Source organism: Crotalus tigris, unplaced genomic scaffold (genome assembly GCF_016545835.1).
Source record: "Crotalus tigris isolate CLP2741 ecotype Arizona unplaced genomic scaffold, ASM1654583v1 scf7180000018856.1329670, whole genome shotgun sequence".
Lineage (NCBI taxonomy): Eukaryota > Metazoa > Chordata > Lepidosauria > Squamata > Viperidae > Crotalus > Crotalus tigris.
This window is the reverse complement of record NW_024097237.1, coordinates 695,635-717,919: the sequence shown is the minus strand read 5'-3', so window position 1 is coordinate 717,919 and position 22,285 is coordinate 695,635. Positions and strand designations below refer to the sequence as shown.

Below are 22,285 nucleotides of genomic sequence, written 5' to 3'. Positions count from 1 at the left end.
TGTGCACAGTATTTACAGATTAGAACCTGGAAACTGTCATCACAGCTCAAATGAAAGGGGCTAACCTGTATAAATTCTTCTGCTAGCAGCCTAGGAAGCTGAGCACCAGAGGTAGCATAACTATATGGTACTTTAATTGGTGACACCATCAGATTAAACCAGTGGTTCTCAACCTTTTTAATGCAGCGACCCCTAACCGGTCATAAGTCAAGGACTACTCAACTGGTGCAGCACCGTTTGCAGAATGGGACTTTTGGCGGGCTCAGCAGGGCAGAGACAGCCTGGACAATTCCTATTGGCTTTTGAAAGCCAATAGAATTAGACTCTATTCAAGAGAGTCTATTCTACTGGCTTTCAAAAGCCAATAGAATAAAAGGGAGTAGCACAGCTAAGGAAAAGGGGAAAAAAATGGCGGACTGCGTTGTTCGGCAACCCCCGTGAAATGGTTGTTCGACCCCAAATGGGGTCCCGACCCACAGGTTGAGAACCACTGGATTAAACGTAACCCATCAATATCTACAGAAATCTATCAGGAATCAGGAAAAAAAAGCTGCTACTGCTGCATGTCAAGGTCTGGAAAAAGCCACCACATTGGCTGAGTTTCTAAATACAGGTAGCCCTCAACTTACAATAGTTCATTTGGTGACCATTCAAAGTTACAATGGCACTTAGGAACGTTTTTCACGCTTAACAGCCATTGCAGCAGCTGCGCGGTCACGTGATCAAAATTCAGATGCTTGGCAACTGGCTCGTATTTATGACGGTTGCAGTGTCCCGGGGGTCACATGATCCCCTTTTGTGACCTTGTAACAATCGAAGTCAATGGGGAAGCCAGATTCACTTAATAACCATGTTGCTAACTAAACAACTGCAGTGATTCACTTAACAACTGTGGCAAGAAAGGTCGTAAAAAGGGGCAAATATAACTTAATAACTGTCTTGCTTTGCAACAGAGAATTGGGGCTCAATTGTGGCCGTAAATCAAGGACTACCTATATACTGCACTTGCTCGGGTGGTTAACTGTTGTGGAAAGTCTGAGGTCCACCTTTTGACAATCAAGTGTTGAAATAATTAAAAGCCTCCAGACTTAAATAAGAAATATATATCCTTTAAAAAAAAAACCTACGCAAACATTAAGAAGAACTGGGACTTGACTTAATACGGTACATACAAAAGGCAGACTTGTGTAGTTTCCAAAGGGTGCATTTACGTAGCACGATCTGCTTACTCACTCTGTGGGCTGATGCTTCTGCTGCAACAGCTGCCATTGCTGCAGCTTTGGCCTTTTCCGCCTCATCGTAAGTGGGAAGAGAAGTAGCTACGCTGTATGGAGGTGGCACTGGGTAAAATTCATTAGGTGATTCCACTTCTGTAAAAGAACAGAGACTCATCTGGGTGGAAATAAACAAGCCGAGGCTGACTCCAGATAAGACAAAGCTGCTGTTAGTTCAACACAGTTCTCTGCCAGCCATTGTCTCTAAGAGGAAGCTTGGATGGGTGGACAGGGTGTTATTGTGGTGGAGGTGTTTGGAGTGTACCATGCTTGATTTGTTTTGTAGCTGCTGGTATGTGGCTGCACCTGCTTCTCTTTCTTGATCCTGGTTGTGTTTCCTGTTTTTTATTGCTCGTTTTGTTGTTTGATGTTGCTGGTCATTGACCGAATAAATACATGTCAAATTCAAATTTCAAGTTCTCTAGAGCAGGGGTGTCAAACAGCCAACCCATGGGGGCGGACGCGTCATAAGGAAACCATGCCCACCCCATTGCCAGCAATGGGGGAAAAGCTCTGATACATCACGCGATGTCACGTGACGTCACGAGCAAGTCTATGACCTAGGATTGTCTTGGATTAACAATGACCTCGATGGACAATTGGAAGCTATGCCTAAAGGAATCTTGTCTAGCTATACTTGACAGTCTTTTGTGGGAAGGCAAAGAAGACTTCGTGACAGTAGCTCACACTTTTATCATAACCAGCTATGGTACTGTAAGGTGCTTCATATTCCCTTTAAAGGCCAGTTTGAAACAAATGTTGATTTAAAGTAGAGTGGCCCACATATTACCTAGCACTAAATGCTGTAGACACAATACATCTATGCTGTATGCCTTGCAGTGGGTGACAGTAGAATTCTGCGTGCAGTTTAAAGTCCTATGTAGCAGAGTGTGGAACTACCCCTTTCAACTAGAATCAACTAATCCAATATGACTATCTAGGAAACACTGTGTGCAATTCTCCAGTACTATAAAACTGCACGGGTGGGGTGGGGGAGGCAGAGAGAGGAGGCTACCCAATATTATGGAACAGCTAAGTTTGTTCCCATGCGGTTGGTTTTCTGGATGGAGGTCAAAATGGATCTCAAAGAGTTTAACTTCAAATGGGAAAAATCATAGGAATGTTTCAATTTATTCCATTAGATTTTTTATTACTTCAATGTATGTGTTACATTTTTATTATTATAAGACTGGCTTTATTGCTTTATATTTATTTATATCCATGCTTTTGCACTGGTGAGTTATAGGATCTAGATTTATTTGCTCTTATTTGCCAAATTATATTTGTTTAATAATTGTACTAATCCTGGATAGCGTTGTTCTGTTTTCTACAAGTTGCAATTCCTATTTCCTACCCTGCAAGAAACCCATGTCTTTTCAAAATGGGATGTACACACTTGTACACATACGCACCACCTAAAACCAAGAAAACACCATTGCTTTCTATGCAATTATTCTTATATAAAATTAAATCAATTAAATCAAAGATTTTTTTAAAGTCATATGATTATTCTATTGTAATATAATTAAATAAAAACCCTTAATCTCATAATGCATGGAGAGGAAGGCATGATCAGACAAATTAATTGCATGAAATCCAATTTAACTTGTTTGCACCAATAGGTGAAACAAAATCATTTGATTTTTGCATGAAAGAACTGAGCAAAGCATCTTTAAGCAGGTCAGCGGAAGCAGGCATAGGAGTGCTGGTGGCACTATTTCAGCATTTGCTAAAAATACCTGGGGTGGTTATATAATCATGAAAAAGGCAGTACCTGTTGGTGCAGCTGCTTCTGTAGCGATGCTACAATAAGGTGGAGGGGAAGTATCCACTTCAGGTGAAGATGCCTCTGTTTGACAAGCTGGTGCAGTTTGCGTAGAAGTGGACGGTTGTTCAACTGTAGATTCTGCAGGATCATCTTCATTATGAAGCTTTAAAGAAAAACAAATGGAATTAAATATGTGCACCCCAATATGACATTTGACTAGATAATGTGTACTTAAAACGTGTTTGTGCTATAAGTAAACAAGAGAGTAATACTTTATCTTTCAAGCACTCAGACACTCATAGTAGAAAAGGATTATATGGGTGTTTTCTCCTCTTAAGTTTTCTGTGTTGCTTTCATCTTGACTATGATGGAGATCAAAAGCATTAAGGTGACAGTTTTTCTCCCAGCCCTTCTATATTCATCACGTTGTACGTTTTCTCCCTAATATTAATTCTAAACTGGGATAATCCACAATTAAATGCAGAAAGTATTTCAAAATGATTTCTCTGTTTAGCATCTAACTCCCTTCTTGCAACTGATTCTTGAATCTGATTACAGCTCAGTGGTAGAACATGGTTCCCCTTGAAAATACTATTGCTCAAATTCTATCTTCCTTCTGGTAATTATGGTAGCAGTGCTATGGAAAAGAATAGCGGGGTAAAATTGTCTGAAAAACAACTCCTGTTGCTATCAAAGCAACTGCAAAAAAATAATATTCACACCAACCTGATGATTTTAACCATCCATTTTAACTTGGCAGCACAAGGAAACAGTGTTATCAGAATCCGTTTCTTTAGTAGTGGGGGGGCTTTAGCTGGTTCAGTCTTTTCTTTTCCCTTCTGAGGGTTCTGCCATTCTCCTGGGGGAGGGGGGAAGCTCAAGGGAATCTTTTTGTATCTTTTTCCTTTCACTTAGCTGCTACATTGTATATCCTCTCCTGCTTCCTCTATCTCAGTGATAGGCAACCTTGGCTTTTTTATGACTCGTGGACTTCAACTCCCAGAATTCCTGAGCCAGCCATGTTGAGGAGAAAGAGAGAGGTTTCCATGCTGAGCCATGCTGGCTCAGAAATTCTGGGAGTTGAAGTCCACCACATAAAAGAGTCAAGGTTGTCTACCCCTGCTCTATCTGCTTGCTCTTTGAACTGATTCCCCCTTGATGCCAACCTGGGGTGAGCATCTGGCTTATCTCTCTGAAGAAAAAAAGGTGTGGAAGACTCAACAACAGTTTTCACAGCCTTGGGAACAGAATCTTATCAGCCTCATTCCCACAGCAGACAACACCTGGGGATTGCCTCATTTGAACTGACTGGATGAACTATTGGGGTGGGGTTTACTTTTTGCTCCTTTAATCTATTGATTTGAGCAGGAAGCCCTCAGATCCTGCCTTCTGTGCCTGCTGTCAGCTTCTCCTAATAAAAGTTCCTTTTGGGATGAAATCATTCCAGGAGTTCTGCTTTCTTGGGAAGAGATTTTGAAGTGGGTCCTTACACAACAGCCAACGACATCAACACCCAATCAATCCAATAAGAAGCCACGCCCAACCTGGCACCACATAAATACAATGCATAGAACAATCCCAAAGGACACATTTCGGTAGAGAGACGTTCCCTGGGGATAGACTCCAGCACAAGTCCAAAAGCTCGGAAGACTAAAGCTGGTGATCGACCCAGATTGGATCCTTTAACCATTGTTTTTATTTCAGAGTTGCCTAGCAATCGGTAAGATTTGAAGTAAGAAGAGATAAAATTTAAAAAAAAACTATTTCATTATCTATACCAGGGGTAGGCAACCCAAAACACTTAAAGAGCCACTTGGACCCGTTTCCCACCAAAAACAAAACACTGGGAGCCGCAAAACCCTTTTGATATCTAAAATGAAGATAACACTGCATATATCCTTTTTTACCTTTATTATAGGTGTGTGTGTTTGTGTGTGGGGGGTATTTGTGTGTGTGTATGTGTGTGTGTGTGTATATATGTATATGTATGTATGTATGTATTTATGTATGTGTGTGTGTGTGTGTATATATATATATATATATATATATATATATATATACACACATACATACACACACACACACACACACATACACACACAGGTTAAAAAAAGGATATATGCAGTGTTATCTTCATTTTAGATGTCAAAAGGGTCTCTCTCTCTCTCCCTCCCTCTCTATCTGCCCTTGGTCTACCACTCCTCTTCCCCCACTCTCTTTCTTTCTCTCTCTCTCTCCTCTCTCTCTCTCTCCCTCCCTCTCTCTCTTTCTCTCTCTCTCTTTCTCCCCCCCCTCTCCTATCTGCTGCTCACCTGGCAAGCTTCAAGCTGTTGTCCAACAAGATCAGGGGTAGGCAACCTCGTCTCTTTTATGACTCATGGACTTCAACTCCCAGAATTCCTGAGTCAGCCTAGCTGGGCTAGCTAGCTCTCTCCTGCCTTTCCTGCTTCCTGCTTCCTGCAGAGACGCAGCAAAGGGAGGAGCTCCGCCCAGTAAGCTTTTCAGCTCCTCGGAGAACATGTGAGTACACTCTCTTTTACACATACACACACACACACACACACACACAAAACACAAACACACACACAGAGAGAGAGAGAGAGAGATTGAAGCAGGGAAGCGCAATTGCCTCTCTCTGTCTCTCTCTCTCTCTGCAAAGGCATAGGAGGCTGGGAGCCACAGGGGAAGGCTCAAAGAGCCACATGCGGCTCCAGAGCCGCAGGTTGCCGACCTGTGATCTATACCCTAACATCGCACCTATGCCCTAACTATTATAGTTAACCAACAACAGGCAACGATATAAGTTACCAAGGAAGGTTTTATTTTGTTTGTTTTTTGTTTAAATTTCGTAGTATAGAGCCCCAAGATACAATCAGGACATTAAGGCACAACACAAAGTAGGCAAAATAGAATTTCAAAATATACAGAAAATATCTGTATATTTGAATCCTCCTTCATCACTCACACATGTGTGTGTTCATGAAATTACACAGAGAGAACGATGCTAATGCAGTCAACACTATGATAGTATCTGGAATAATGAGAAACTTGGTATTTTTAAAAATGTCAGTTACACTTGCCTTTTGGAGAACTCTGCTGTCTTGTAGCTTAAATATATTATCTTTTACTCAGAGTGAAGGGGCGGGAGGATAAAGATCCTAGAGAAGATTCTAGTAGATTGATTATACTCATCCGATGAGTACGAATTTTAAGCCAATTTTCTTTATGATTTTTCATCAAATGGCATCTACTCTCAAAAATTTTCTTCAGTTTAGATCTCTGAGGACCTTACTACTGACCTTTCAACAGATACAGAATAAAAGGGACCTTGGAGGTCTTCTAGTCTGACCCCTTTAGCAGAGGTCCCCAACCTATTGGGAACCAGGGACCAGTTCTGTGGAAATTTTTCCGCGGATCGGAGGGTGTGTGGTTTTGTGCGCTGCCTGCATTTCATGGATGGGGCTTTGCTTGTTTGTACGGACCAGTTGCTGGCATGCCGTGGCCCGGTACTGGTCCACGGACTGGGGGTTGGGGACCCCTGCCCTATAGCATTCCAGATAAAAGGATTGAATTTAAAGACATTCACACAGAATACTAAATAATGATGGATACATCCAGATGTGATGTGAGAGGGCTAGATTTACTCTCCTTGTTCTTTTGTTTCATTCACCTCTGCTTCTTTTACCAGCATTACCAGGTCAGGCAGTCCTCCACTTACGATCTTTCATTTAATGACCTTACAAAGTGTGGGAAGTCAGTCCCTCCCAGAGAAAGAAATATTTTTGGAAATATTTAAGACAGAATATATTTCCCTAAAGGATTTAAAGGCAGAAACCAAAACACACACACAGGTCTCTTTGTCCCTAAAAGAAACCAATTCTGCAGAATTGCAGATGTGATAATCTTGTCAGACTGGAGTCAGAAAACCGAGATTAGGAAGAAAGATCCCTAGAATCAACAACTCCTCACACCAAAAATCTAAGAGTCATCAGCCACAGCCCCAGGGAAGCAGGATATGACCTTGCGACATAATAAGATTAACCCACCACCATCAGAATACCAGAAAGGCACACTCAGACTCAGGTCAAAGTTCATGCTAGGGGAACAACTCCAAACAAAAGGCTCCAGAGGGTATAAAAACCCACTCCCTACATGTGCTCGCTCTCTTTTCTTCCAGAGCCATCTTTCTGTTTGGCTCTCATCTTCAATAAACTACAACTTTCTTCCTAAAGCAGTTGCCATGTTGTTTATTCCCGGCTTGGACTGAACCATGAGAAGACTTTTCCTTCAACAAAAGTTACAACAGCAATGAAAAAAGTGACTTCTGACCTATTTTCACACGTACGACCATAGCAGCAGGCCCGTGGTCACGTGATCAAAATTTGGACGCTTAGTAACTGACTCATATTTACGATGATTGTGGTATCCTGGAGTTGTGTGATCTTCCTTAGCAACCTTCTGACAAGCAAAGTAAGTGAGAAGCCAGACTCACTTAACAACCGTGTTACTAACTTAACAACTTCAATGATTCATTTAACAATGGTGGTAAGGAAGGTCATAAAAGGGGTCAAAACTCACTTAACAATTGTCTTGCTTGGCAACAGAAATGTTGGGCTCAATTGTGGTCGTAAGTCGAAGACCGCCTGTATACAGCTGCTTAATATAATGTCCAAACCAAGACTTTCATTTTGATGCCCCCAGGAAAATTAAGCTGTTAAATAAGTTTACTCTTGGATTGTTTGCTTGTTTTAAATTATGATCAAAGGTTTACTTTTACATTATTACCAACTTAATCTCTTGTACTCATTGGAAGAATTGGCAGATTATATGCAGTTCATTTACAGTAAGCCAAGATTTACTACCATACAGATTTAACATTGCGTACAAATTTTGTTACTATGTCAAAACAAACAAACTCCTGGGTAGCAAATGATCTAAACCAGTGATGGCAAACCTTTTAGAGACCGAGTGCCCCAAAATTGGCTCTGTCCCTGGTCCACCCCCTGCCCCACCCCTGCTCCACCCTCTGCCCTGCCCCTGCTCCGCCTCACCCTGCCTGCCCGAAGAGCCACTCACTGCCTCCAGCACCCGCCACAGATCACCCAGGCAGCCCAGCAGAGCCATGGTGGCCACACCCTCTGCCCACGCCCCGCAGCATCAACTGTGCACATTGGGGCATTAGGGCAGAGTCTTGCCAGGCTGCTATGTCCTTGGCTGCGCTGCTCCGTGCGGGCCACGCTCAGGAGCGACTCTCCTCCAGGGAGGCTGCTGGTGAGGAGGGGGTTGTGGGCGGAGGCAAGTCTGGGGCAACAGCACATGTGCCCACAGAGAGGGCTCCAAGTGCTGCCTCTGGCACCTGTGCCATAGGTTCGCCACCACTGATCTAAACAATGCAAGGTAAAACACAAAATTCAAACTAAAAATATTCAGTTCTGATAACTTTTAAGGATAATTCATAATATGTACATAAAGCAGAACACCTGAAAAATGTAAACAATGCACACTAAGGATGAACATATTCCTCTATTCATTATGTTTTTAGTTATACTGTTTTCTAATAAAAAAAAATATTGAAATATTAGCAAACTATTCCATATGTGTAGTAAGAGTCATGCTTCTCCAAAGGAGAAAATGATTTCTCTGTTGAACTCTCTAGAAGTTCAATAGAGCATATTTACATTCTTAGTGGTGCTACAAATTAAAATGTGTTATGCAGTTTTCCGATCCTTTCACTGCCACTGAGATAATAATTTAATTTATTAAATGTAATAAATGCTGGCTGATTCTTGGTGGTTTACAAATTGTTAAAACATTTAGAAACGAGTAACAATTCAAAAATACACAAAACAGAGATGGCAGGGGGAAAAAAATCTCGATGGGAAGAAGGAAAAGGAAGCAAAGGATTATCAATGGTTCCCCATAAATCCTGGTCAAAGAGCCACATCTTCAGAGTCCTTTAAAATATCAGTAGGGTGGGGGGCCACTCCAATTTTTGAGGAACCATTCCTTAAATAAGGCAGATGCTAAAATGGTGAAGGCATGTTTCTAGAACTCAAGGCATGTTTCCAGAGATCCTGGTTTATTTAATGTATTTAATTTTATTTATTTATTTATTTATAAAATGTATTGGCTGCCCATTTTACCATAGAGTAACTCTAGGTGGCTTATAGTTTCATCTAAGCTAAAACATGAAAAGTTAAAATCAAATATTAAAATTAAAGACACGTGGGGAGGGCACGGGCAGAGTAGGGGTGAGGTAGGATCTGTTATTACTCAAATCAGTCATCTCCACTGTGCTGTTCCTCCACTGGGGCCCCAAGCAGACTGGCAAAGCCACATTTTTAGATAGGATGGTTGGGGCCAATCTCACATGGGGGGGGACAAGATGTTCCAGTGGGCAGGAGCAATTGCAGAGAAGGCCCTCTTCCTCCTGGATCCCACCAGCCAGAATAATTGGGCTGACGGGACTCACAGCATGCCCCCTCTGTTGACATGAGTGGTACAGGCCAATCCCGGGGGGTGAGATGGTCCCACAAGTAATCTGGACCCCTGCCATGAAGGGCTTTAAAGGGGATCCCAACACCTTGAATTTTACCTGGAAGCAGATTGGTAACTAATGCAGCTCGCAGAGTGGTGCTGTTACAGACCATACTTGGGGGGCCCCCAAACTACCCCTGCTGCTGCATTCTGCACCAGCTATGGCTTCCGAATGCTCTTCAAAGGTAGCCCAAAGTAGAGCACATTACAATAGTCCAGTCCTGAGATGACTAGGGACTGAATGACTAAGCTTGTTTAATCAGTGGATGCCATTGTTTAATCAGTGGAATCCAGAGCACATCAACTCTACCACATCAAACTGGCCAATCAGATACAATGGGAGATGGGCCATCCCTCAAATAAACAAGGCCCTTTTAGAGACCGAGTGCCCCAAAACCAACCCACCCCCCTGCCCTACCACCGCCCCACCGCCTGCATCACCCCCGCCCACCCGCAGGGCCACCCACCACCTCCACGGCCCGCCACAGATCACCCAGGCAGCCCAGCAGCACCATGGTGGCCATGCCCTCCACCCGCATCATCTGCCCGCGACAGAGCGTTGAGAGCAGAGTCTTTACCCCGTTGCCTGGCTGCCATATCCTTGGCTGCACTGCTCTGCACGAGCCCCACCCGGGCTCTCTGGGGGGGCTGCTGGTGAGAAGGGGGCCATGGGGAGAACAACAGCGCCTGCCCATAGAGAGGACTCTGAGTGCCACCTATGTCATGAAAGATTTTATAGGTAGCAACCAATACTTGAATTGCACTCAAAAGCAAGTGGCAGGCAATCAGTGCTGCTCATGCAGCAGGGGTTTTACATGGGCATATTGAAGAATGCCCAATACCTCTCATACTGCTGCATTTTGATCCAGCTGAAAATTCCAGGTGGTATTCAAGAGCAAGCCCTTGTAGCATGCATTGCAGTAATCAAGCCATGAGGTGACCAGGGCATGAGGGGTTGCCTGAAGGGATAGCGAATCCAGGAAGGTAAACAGATAACTCTAGTGAAATCTTTACTTTTACTTACCATATTATGGTAAGTTATCTACATTATCATAGTTATCTATCTATACTAGACTGAAACTGGACACAAATATACAAAATTCATAAGCCCTGCCAGTAATTGGACAGTTACCAATTCTCTCTCCACTCACAAAGGTAAGTTATTGCCCACAGTTGCACAATTAAATAGAAACACGTATTTTAACACTTCCCAAATAAAAGTCTCATGACAGGCAAGAAGAAATCTACAAGGGTTTCTGAGGTGATTAAGGGAGAATAGAAACTTGACTCTAAAGCTTGCCAAGATATGTTTGCTTAAGAAAAATCTAATTAGATACACGTAAAGCAAATTTAATTAAATTCAGAACAGATTTCACATGACAGCAAAAGATAATAGGGCAAGGATTAAACAGCTATGCTAAAAGGTGGGCAAGCTTTTTTGGGGCAGCTGGGGACCACATTAAATATATTTGCAAGGCAAAATGAGCAGGTTGATTCCACAAAATGAGCAAGGCCATGTAACACACATAGTAGGAGACTATGATTTTCACCATTCAAATGATCATGTTACAGACCTAAGGAGCTGTTTTTAAGTTCACATATTTTCTTCCTCTTTTCCTATGAAGTCCTCACAACACATGAGATCAGATTCTGGTAATAGATCTGGAGAAACTTCAAAACACACAGAATGAAACAAACAAGATAGAAATAGCAAGCAAAGTACATGTTGTGGAACTCTTTACCACTGTACCACTAGTACCAGGGAACATGTCCACATTTTCCTCTGTGCAACAAAATAATGTATTATATCTTTTTGTGTGTACATTTGTGTATCAGAGCAGTCCAATATTCTGGGCAATTTGACTAGAAGAGAGAAAGGAGACCTTAACAAGGAGCAGTCAGCAACCTGATGAACTGCAGACCAACTGCTTCTACCATATCTCCACTACAGCTGTCAAGCTGATCCAGACCAGTTTTAAACTTTATTTTTTCTTTCGTAAAATTGTCTCTGCACACAAAACTGTGTCCACTGCATTATTTTCAGGTGAGTTACACTGGCAAAGGCAGATAGACAGATTCTCAAACCTCTTTTAAAAGATTCTTTCCAATATTCTACTGGGTTGGGAAAAAAAGAACCAGAGGGATGGGTAACCCCTTCTATTTGATTATTCTCTATATCACAAGCAAATGCAAAATACCTCAAATTATGACCTTTTGTTAAGGCTACAGATATCAAATACAAAAATTTAACGAAATATAAAATGAATCTTTAAAAAGAATAGACACAGAAGATGCAATGTTCTTTAAATACGAGTTCCTTGCAATTAAACCTAGTTGGACAAGACTATCAGTAAGGTTGATTAGAAAGAGACAGGGCAGAGAATATAAAATTCAGAATAAAGCATTGATGTAACTTGAGAGGTCAGCATTCTTACCAACAAACTGCAATTAAAAAGATTTAAGAAACAGAACAGAAACATGTTCCGGAGTCAGAGATTTTCAAACCGTCATTTGTGATTCTTAAAAACTTATTCCAAACTGTCCTCCAGAAACATTGCAGAGCAGAAGTCTAAGAGTTACTGTATCAGCCCTGAACTTGATTCCCCACCCACCCAACATCAGAAATCAAAACTATTTTAACCAGAATCATTTTGTCAAGCTAGTTAATAAGGCCTAAGATGATTTTCATGATATCTTATTCTGCAACAACTAAGAGACAAGATTATTATGAACAGGACTTGCAAGCCCAGCCAGAAAAACCCAAACCTGCTGTACTTAAATTCACCTTTCACCCCTGCTGTATAAAACAAAAGCTGCTTGTAGTGGTATGACTGAGTCTATATATTGAATAGTAGGTGTGGGCCTCAAACCTCTTTTCCTCAAACCATCTGGATTTTTATATCCTGGCCTTGCCTTCAGTATTGGGACAGCAGTTTGGAAATCCCTGTTGCTACCACCTATCTTCCCTGTTGCCTCCTTCCGGGATGCCTTACTCTGAAAGCCCCCCAAATTCCAAAGTGCTTGAGGGGGACAGGATTCTTATACCTTGAAATTTCTTTCTGTAAATTAAAATTGGGGGGGGAGGAAGATTTCTATAACTCAGCCTCCTAGCTGGATAGGATGTTCCAAGAGGATTCACCTCTGTTTTGGGGGATAGACACTAATTCATGAAAGAGTAAATCGGGCTTTTAAAAAAAAAAAAAACAGTTAAAAATACGCTCCTCTTTAACTTCATAGAATAAAATGCAAGCTGTCAACATTAGTTCAGGTAAATGAATATTCTTCCCATCGGACTGCAATTTAAAAGGAGAAGTTTTTGCTTTAAAAGGACCCAATTATTTTTTTCCTTTTATCTAGGAGAAGAAGCAAGGGCTGGAGTATCAAATTCTCTGTGTGCATGCCAAAGTGGGTTTTTTCCTCTTCTGAAATTTTGAACTGTAGTTGAAATGAGGACGTATGTATTCTATGTTGGAGCCTACAGCTTGCACTACAGCATCATAGTCTTCCATAAACTCAAATACTTAATGTTTATACTTTACAATGAGTCATCTAACTAAGTAATATTGAATTTAAACAAAAAACATAAAATATTCTTCTATAAATGAAAAGGAAAATCTTCTGAAGAGCTTCCATTAGCATTCCGGTCAGTTATCTTAACATTAGTTTTTCAGCGGAAGACAGTACAGTAGAAAGCTGCTTGGATTATCTGAAACTTGAAGAAGCTTGATAATGCAAACAATACTATTTAAATTATGCTGTTGACAAAGTTTACCATGTCTATTTTTCAAATTTGGAATATTTTAATTTGCTTTGAGGTTATGAGGTTATTTTTGAATATTGCTTGGAACCTGCAGTTGTGGAAGAATGGACTATCCGGATGTCTTTTTGGTATTTTTTAAAACTCACAATGTTACATCAATTTCGTCTCTGTAGAGGCTGCTAATTTATTTCAATATACATTTCAATGTGCTGATTCTATCGACCCTTTGCTAAGAGCAATAATAAATGACTACAATTTCTCTAGAGATATGTACAACTCCCAGCATCCTCACTAATGGCCAGAGATCCTGAAGATATAATTTTGTAACTTTATATGTCTCTTATGGGTTTTTAAGTTATTTTTAATTGCTTCTACTTTTTTGTTTATTTTCCACTGCAGATTTTGCCGAATATTTTTCTGTTTTTTTAAACAGTTTTAACATTTTACATTTTCCACTTAATATCACTTGACAATTGAATTCTGTTCAAAATCTGACTCAGAAGCAGTCATAATAAAAACAAGACATTGCTGGAATAATTACCCAGTTATCTTCAACTGCCCTTACTTTGTCCAAACATATTCTACAATGTATCTGGCTATCTGCTGGAATAATTACCGAGTTATCTTCAACTCCCCTTACTTTGTCCAAACATATTCTACAATGTATCTGGCTATCTCAAATGTTCCTTTCTTTGTGGAGCTACATTCTACAATGTATCTAGAATGATATAATAAAAGGGAAAGTCAACACAGATTGCTTTCTACACTATGACAATTCTTTTCCTGTAGCGATAGAAACCGATCAAAAGTTTAAAAATATAGCTGATAGGATGGAGATGCAGAACAGGGCATTTGTGTTATGAAATACGCACCTGGAGAAGGAGGGATTTCAGCAGGAACACTGTGGTTTTGTGGAGAGGAGACAGCACATTCCAGAGAAAAGTTCAAAGTAAGGGTCTGTGCAATCTTGAACTGGTAGGGGAGGGAGGAAGATCTTCAGGGTAACCATACCCTATAATCACTCAAGAGTATATCTATTAGGTTATAAGATTGTAGCTTTACTATAGGAAGATTCTGTACATGAGATATAAGCAAATAAAGAACTGAACTCAATTGGATTTCGTTGTGTCATTTTTGGGCTGACAATTTGCTTCTTTCCCATAGCAATGTTAATATTTGAGATTAAGATGTTTGCTTGCAAACAGAAATAAAACAGACTTAAGGAAGTCTGGTCACTGATAGTACATTTAAAAACAGTTCACCCGGTTACAATATATCCAATTAAAACATGAATAAGTGTGAATGAAATAAAACTTAATTTAAGCAGCATGGGTATAAAGGTTATCAAACTGCATATTTTAGGGGGGGGAATTGGGTGGACTAGAACAGTGGCCCCCATCTTTTGGGGCACCAGGGACCTGTTCCATGGAGAGAGGTTTTTCCACGGACCGGAGGGGATGTGGTTTCACATGCTGCCTGCATCCCACGGATGGGGCTTCGCTTCTTTGCGTGTCCAGGTTTTTTTGGCATGCCATGGACCAGTGTCGGTCCATGGACCGGGGATTGGGGACACCTGGACAAGAATAAATCACATAAATCTAAATCTCTAATGATAAGATGAAACTGTCCAACTACAAAAGAATATAAAGGGACAGAGTTATAATGACACTAAAAACTAAATATTTACTTGATTAAAATTCAATAAGCAGATTAAATCTGTTGGAAATAACGGATATCCATTAAATGTCAACATTAGACAACTATAACTGCCAGTGATGGATCAAAAAGAAAATGATACTACTTATGTGGAAAATTTCAACAGGCATAATATGCACAACAACAAAAAGAAACTGGGATACCAAAGTTGGAGAAATGGAAGATCTTAGAATGACAGGAATATCTGGATTAGTAATGCCAAGGGTACTTTAAAACAGTCATGTGTAGAAAGTTCTTGTTTCTTTTGAAAACCTAATTCAACCTACATAAATATAGACTGCATAAAAATCAACAATTAATTATTTGTTATTCTGATGTTGTCTAAACGGAAGATGGAAAAGTACTATTTAATAACAGGAGGTGGGAAAAGCAAGGTCTTACACCAAATGCACAGGTATAAAATAGGTGGTTCCTGGCTAAATAGTAATTATTGTGACAGGGATATAAGAGTCCTAGGGTTAACCATGTAAGTATGAGCCAGAAGCGGATTGCAGCTGCCAAAGAAGCCAATACAGTCCTGGGCTGCATCAACAGAGGGATAGTATCAAGATCACATGAAGTGATAGCATCACTTAATACTAGACTGGTAAGATCACATTTGAAATACTGCATCCAATTTTTGTCAACATGATACAAAAAAAAATGTTGAGACTCTAGAAAGGGGACAGAAGAGCAACAAAGATAATAAGGAGACTGGAGGCTAAGGCATATTATGAATAGCTGAGGAATCAGGTTATGTCTAATCTAATGGAGACAAGGACCAGCACTCTTCAAATATTTGTGGGCTGCCACAGACAGAAAGAGGTCAGCCTCTTCTCTAAAGCACTTGAGGGCAGGATAAGATGTAATGGGGTAGAAAATTATTAAGAGAGCTCCAAGTTAGAATTAAGGAGAAATTTGCTGACAGTGAGAACAATTAATCAATGGAATGGCTTTCCTCTGGAAGCTGGGGTGCTCTATCACAGGATGTTTTCAAAAAAAGATTGGACAACTCATTTGTCTGAAATGGTATAGGATCTCCTGTCGAGCAGAGGGTTAGACTAGAAGACCTCCAAGGTCCCTTCCAACCGTTTTCTATTTCCTATTCTATTCTAATCAGTCACTGCACTTCCAGGCACATACTTTGAAAGTTAGTGAAGTACCATATTCAAAAATGCAGGTTAAATTTAGAAAATTAAGGAAATCAGGAGAGCCAGCATGATATCAACATGGCAAAGATGAAAAGATTCAAGTGATTTTTCAGAATAAATTATCCTCACAGGGAGAGAAAGAGCAAGGATGAAAGCCTTAAGCAACACTGACATGAGATAAGCAGATACATGACTCCACCACTAATCAAGCAAGAAAAGATCTCATTTGCAGGTATTTTCAAATGCAGGAATATAAGCAGATAATGAAAATGAAAAAAAAAAATTAAATAAGGTCAGAGCAATGTCACAATTCACAGCTAGGTAGAATCTGAACAGTTATCATAGATGACATCCTTGTTCACATCAGAGGATTGGTGATGAAGATAACAGAACTCACAGAGATGGCAAAATTTACTTGTTTGATTATGGAAAGATCAGTAACTACATTTATTAATGATTGGAAACTCTTAATAAAAAAAGAGAAAAATGAATTTGCGATTTATCAGTTTGAAGAGTAGAAAGGGCTGCTTACGGAAACTGCCGAAGAGAAACATGCCAAATGAACAGGAAGTAAGTTGTTAATTGAAGAAGACTTAGAACAGCTAGTAAAAGTGAAATGGAAAGAAAAAAGCCAGGACAATGGTAAATACCAAGATAGTGTCAACCTGCAAGCTTAGTGAACCTGGAGTGGACAATGAAGGGAAAGTGGTAAATAGTGATATAATGCAAGAAGATAACAGACTAGAAGACATAATACTTTGCAACACTGAGATAAATAGAAGTCATTTAGTCAGCCAGCTGAATTGGATCAAAGAAATTATTGGAAGACCTTGGATAGTTATTACTGTACTAAGGGCAAGTCAAGAATGGTGAGCATTTGTACACTGGCCTAGCATCCTCCTCACCATAACTGCTGAAATCTCGTAAGATCTTTAATGGAACCCCATAACTATCATAAGGCCTTAAACAAGAACTTAAATATTTTTAGATTCTAGCCACTTTTAATATTTACGCAAATGGGGCTCTAATCACTAACCATAATAAAGATTGCTTTTTAGACACTATAATAATGTGATATGAACAACGTGGCCCCAGTTGGTATGTTGTTGTTAAATGATATATAAACTGTAAGTTACAAATCCAATCTGCCTGGTATAAACAGTCTTAAGTCAAAAGTAAACAAACTGATTATCTTTTCTAGGAAACCAGCTGCTAATCTCAATGCTTTCTCATCACAACAGTGTACAGCAATAAGAAATAGAAATTTGAGGGTAAAGCTTATACAAATTCTTAATACAGCAGTAAGACTAAAATTGTTGGTAGCACAATATTGACTGATCCTTCACAAATATATTTTATCCAGTACAAGCTGGAAGCAGTGGAAGTCTTAATTCATATTCACTCAAAGCCCTCTGGTACAGTATGTCCTCAATTTAAAATTTGTGTGAGAGAAGTAAGTCAAATCATTTTCCTCTGTTCCTCCAATGGTGATTTTGAATCTCATATTTAGCTTTCACCTCCCAAGACAATCACAACTGCCCAACACAATCACAACTGCTGAAAGTTTTTCCATTAAGAATGTAATAACTTCTGAAATGTTCATCTGGTTACCTTAAAAACAGGATGTAGCATTTAAATGTTAAACTGTTTAGGGTTCTTTTACCTCAAAGTAAAGCTGCAGACTGAATAGGACTTAAACACAAATGAAGGTAAATTTAGGGCTTAAACAGCTTGATAGCTTTATTAAGAGTCAGTTCCATCAGTGCTGTACATAAGCTGACCCTACAAGATTTAAATGATCCTACCTGGGATTTTTGACAAAAAAATTAAATTTGAAAAATGGAATATTAGCAGACAGAATTTCATCCTCCAAACTATGGAGAGCCATGATTTTTAAATACAGCATTTTCTCTTTATAAATGATCTTTACTATGTACTGTGCATTATCCATTGAATTTTAAACCATGTCAGCATATTACCAACTTCTTTATTTTCAGTGAAGTACACACTGAAGCAACTGAAATGCAAATATGACATCTAAAATCAGACATGAAGAAACATTCAAATTTCCTTTCTCTATTTCCTTTTGAAATCAGCATTACAAATCCTTTACGGGAGGTAGACATGAGTCCCTATGGAAGCATTACAACAGCGGTTCTCAACCTGTGGGTCGTGACCCTTTTGGGGGTCGAACGACACTTTCACAGGGGTCGCCTAAGACCATCGGAAAACACATATTTCCGATGGTTTTAGGAACCGAGACACTAGTGAGAATTTCTGCTCAAGGGTAGCTCCGCCAGCCAGCTTGGCCAGACAGGAAAGCAGCCGCCTCAGCAGCATGGCGGGGCTGCGCTATCCATCGCACAGCTACTGCCGCGTCGCCATGGCTATGAACCTCCTGCTTGCCGTCTTTCAGGTCCTCTTGCCTGGCTTCTGTCTGGGAGAAGCGCAGGGCCAAGGTAAAAAAAAAAAAAAAAAGCCTGGTGAAATACTCCAGAGGGGTAGCGTCAATCTGTAGCGGGAGGTGAAGGGGACGAGTGGGTGGGAGGGGGTCGACCAGAAGGGAACCGGGTCTGATAAGGACGAAAGTTGAGTGAGGTTTTCCCCCTCGCCCCTCTCTCCGCCTCCCTTTGTGCAGTGGCATCTCTGGTTGCTGCCTTCCCAGTCGCCGAGAAAGGGGAAAAAAAGAGCCTGAGTGAGTTCCTTTCTGCCTCGTTGCTTACAGCTTTTTTTTTTTAAACGACCGCTCGTTCAGAGGTCCTCGGGACTTGTTTGCACGAGCTTGTGGCAGATCAGTAAATAAAGGGGTGGGGGAGCCAAACCATCCAAGGTGTTTGCACCTTGAACGTGTAGACGCTGCTTTCATGACTTGCCACTACCGCCCCCTCTCTTCCCGCTGCTGCTGCTGCTGCTGCTGCTGAGCTGAACTAAGCTGCGGCGCCGAGCCGGTCCCCACGCCTCCAGGTTGCCCGGCCACGCTCTGCCCAGAGCCTCCCCCGCGCCGCCCAGCCTGCCTCCCTCGCCATCAGAGAGCATCTGTGTGTGTCTCTCCAGACCTTACTGGACTACCATCCCCAGCAGCCCTAAAAAGCACTGTGGAAGAGTGGGGTATGCTGAGAGTTGCAGTTCATCACCATCTGGAAAAACAAGACTCTCCAAAGATCAATCCTTCCTTCCTTCCTTCCATCCATCCATCCATCTCCTTCCCTTCCCTTTCAATCTCTCCTTCCTTCCTTCCTTCCTTCCTTCCTTCCTTCCTTCCTTCCTTCCTTCCTTCCTTTCCCCCTCAATCTCCTTCCTTCTCCATCTCCTTCCTTTCCCCTTCAATCTTCCTTCCTTCCTTCCATCTCCATCTCCATCCCTTCCATGTCAATCTCTTTCTCCTTCCTTCCTTCCTTCCTTCCTTCCTTCCTTCCTTCCTTCCCCCTTCAATCTCCTTCCTTCTCCATCTCCTTCCTTTCCCCTTCAATCTTCCTTCCTTCCTTCCCCTTTCCTCCCTCCCAACATTTTTGAGCAAGGAAGAGTAAGCTTCTCCAGCCAGCATTGCTATATTGTTTTTGTGATTAATCACTATGCTTTAATTATGTTCAATTCGTAACAATGAAAATACATCCTGCATATCAGATATTTACATTACTGTTCATAACAGTAGCAAAATTACAGTTATGAAGTAGCAACGAAAATAATTTTATGGTTGGGGGTCACCACAACATGAGGAACTATATTAAAGAGTCGCGGCATTAGGAAGGTTGAGAACCACTGCACTACAAGGTCCCAGCTGAATCAGGAAATTACCACCTACATTTTCCCAGGAAAAACAAGTATTATCTATTCAAAGCAGCAGTTCATTGGGCAGGAAATTATGTATTTCAACAAGCACTGAAATGATTCTATTTATAAAAGAGAAATATGTAAGAGTTGTTCAACTTACAAATCTATATAAACAGAGGATCTGCATTACGCATCTTATATTATATGCATGTATTTTTAATATGTGTAAACAAATATATTTATATTTCACATATACTGAAATGTATCTATAGCATTTACTTTCATTGTCCCAGACCATATATCTGTTACATATGTGAACGTTTAAAAGAAAGAAACTTATAAGGAAAGCATCAGCAGGCATTTACATGGTATGCTTAAAGAACATTTTATTTCTAAGCAGGATCATTGGATTCAAAAAAGATCCTAAAAATAATTTAGTTTGATTCTGGCTTAGCCAAATATGTGAAATATGGTTTAACATAATGAAACTCCTATAACTTGCACAGCAAACCATAATTAACATGCTAACATAGCCACAAAGTAAGGCAGCAAATACACATTGTTAAGAATTAAAGGGGACCACATAGCTTATCATTTCAAAGAGTGAGACTAATAAAATATTAGGTTGTTGTTTAGGAAGAGGGGGCAACTCAAACCCACACCCCATACAACTTTTATACTAAGCATTTATGCCAGTTTGCAGATTTTTCTTAAAAAAAAATATGTAGAGGAAAAAAAACTTTTGTCCCTTAAGAAGTTTAGCCAGAATCTTATATAAATTATTTATGGACATTCTTCCTGACTAGTATTGGGCTACCTGGATCCTTTTAAGAGGACATCAATACAGCTGTGGAGTTGTTTTACCAAATGATATATAAGCTTGGGATATTCTCTAGAACAGCGGTTCTCAACCTGTGGGTCGCGACCCCATTTGGAGTCGAACGACCATTTCACGGGGGTCACCAAACAACGCAGTCCACCATTTTTCCCCCCTTTTCCTTACCTGTGTTACTCCCTCTTATTCTATTGGCTTTTGAAAGCCAATAGAATAGACTCTATTCAAGAGACTCTATTCTATTGGCGTTCGAAAGCCAATAGAATCTATTGGCTTTCGAAAGCCAATAGAATAGACTCTCTTGAATAGAGTCTAATTCTATTGGCCTTCAAAAGCCAATAGGAATTGTCCAGGCTGTCTCTGCCCTGCTGAGCCCGCTAAAAGTCCCAGTCTGCAAACGGTGCTGCAAGTTGTCTGCAGCTAAGGCGAGCTTTCTGGACGTTTCCACCCCTCCCTGCTGAGCAACTACTAAATGTAAGTAAAAGAGGGCCAGGGGTGGGAGGTGGGAGGCCGGCGGGCGCAGGGAGGGTTGCTGGCGCGCATGGGCCCGGCGGGTGGCTTACCTCCCTTGGGCTGGGCCAGCTGGTGGCCCAGCCGGTGGTCACCCTACGCCCTCGCTGCCACATGCCATGGCCGCCCAGGAGCGCCTGGGCCTGCCTACCGCCGCATCGAACGTGCAGTGGCCAAGGTAAGGCTAGTGGGGCAGCAGCGGGCGCAGGGAGGGTTGTTGGCGCGCATGGGGCCCGGCAGGTGCCTTACCTTCCTTGGGCTGGGGCAGCTGGTGGCCCAGCCAGTGATCGGCCTGCACCGTCGCTGCCGCTTGCCAGCTACGCCTCGGACGGCGCAGGGGGCGGCACCACGCATGCGTGGCATTCCCGGGCCGAGGCAGTTGCTGGCGATGGCTTGCGTGCACCCTCGGCCTGCCCAGCGTGCGCTCCAGCCGCAGGACAGGAGGTGGAGCGTGCGCGCCTCCTCCTGCCCCGCCCGCAGGGAAATACAGGTAGTCCTCGACTTACGACCACATGGTTGGGGGTCGTGGCATTAGGAAGGTTGAGAACTACTGCTCTAGAACAACAGGGGATATTCCTTGAAACAGAGAACATCCACAAGGCTCAAGTTGCAGTGTATATCTCAGAAACACTACCCAAAATATTGTTGAAATCAACAAACCAAATTTTGAAATTAAAATAAACCTTCTACTTTTCTCATAAAGTTATATTGGTGTGAGTCTACCACAGTGTTTCTCAACCTTGACAATTTTAAGGATTGGGAAACAGGAATCCCCCCCCCCCACACTTACAGTTATGCAAAGAAGGGAGGAAGAGCTGCGGTACCAGCACAAGTAAGGAAAGTGAGGAAATTACAGCTTGCAACACAGAAACTACGATCAAAACGCAGGTGGATTGGCTGGGACCCATGACGAGGTCAAGAAGCCGGGCGCAAAGAACGCCACACTTATAAATAGCTTCTCCCATCGACTGGAGACTACCCTGA

The 22,285-nt window shown here is 41.4% G+C and overlaps 1 protein-coding gene across 3 annotated transcripts in view; it reads right to left on the bottom strand.

Annotated features, from left to right (window-relative positions):
• The window catches only part of NDFIP2 (Nedd4 family interacting protein 2), a 57,564-nt gene that overhangs the window by 17,135 nt on the left and 18,144 nt on the right, over nucleotides 1-22,285 (bottom strand). For all 3 annotated transcript variants that reach the window (XM_039356980.1, XM_039356982.1, XM_039356981.1), the window contains exons 2-3: nucleotides 3,049-3,205; nucleotides 1,234-1,370 (exon numbers count right to left, since the gene is read on the bottom strand). In XM_039356980.1, the coding sequence (XP_039212914.1) occupies nucleotides 1,234-1,370; nucleotides 3,049-3,205 (294 nt within the window). The remainder of the gene's footprint in view (nucleotides 1-1,233; nucleotides 1,371-3,048; nucleotides 3,206-22,285) is intronic.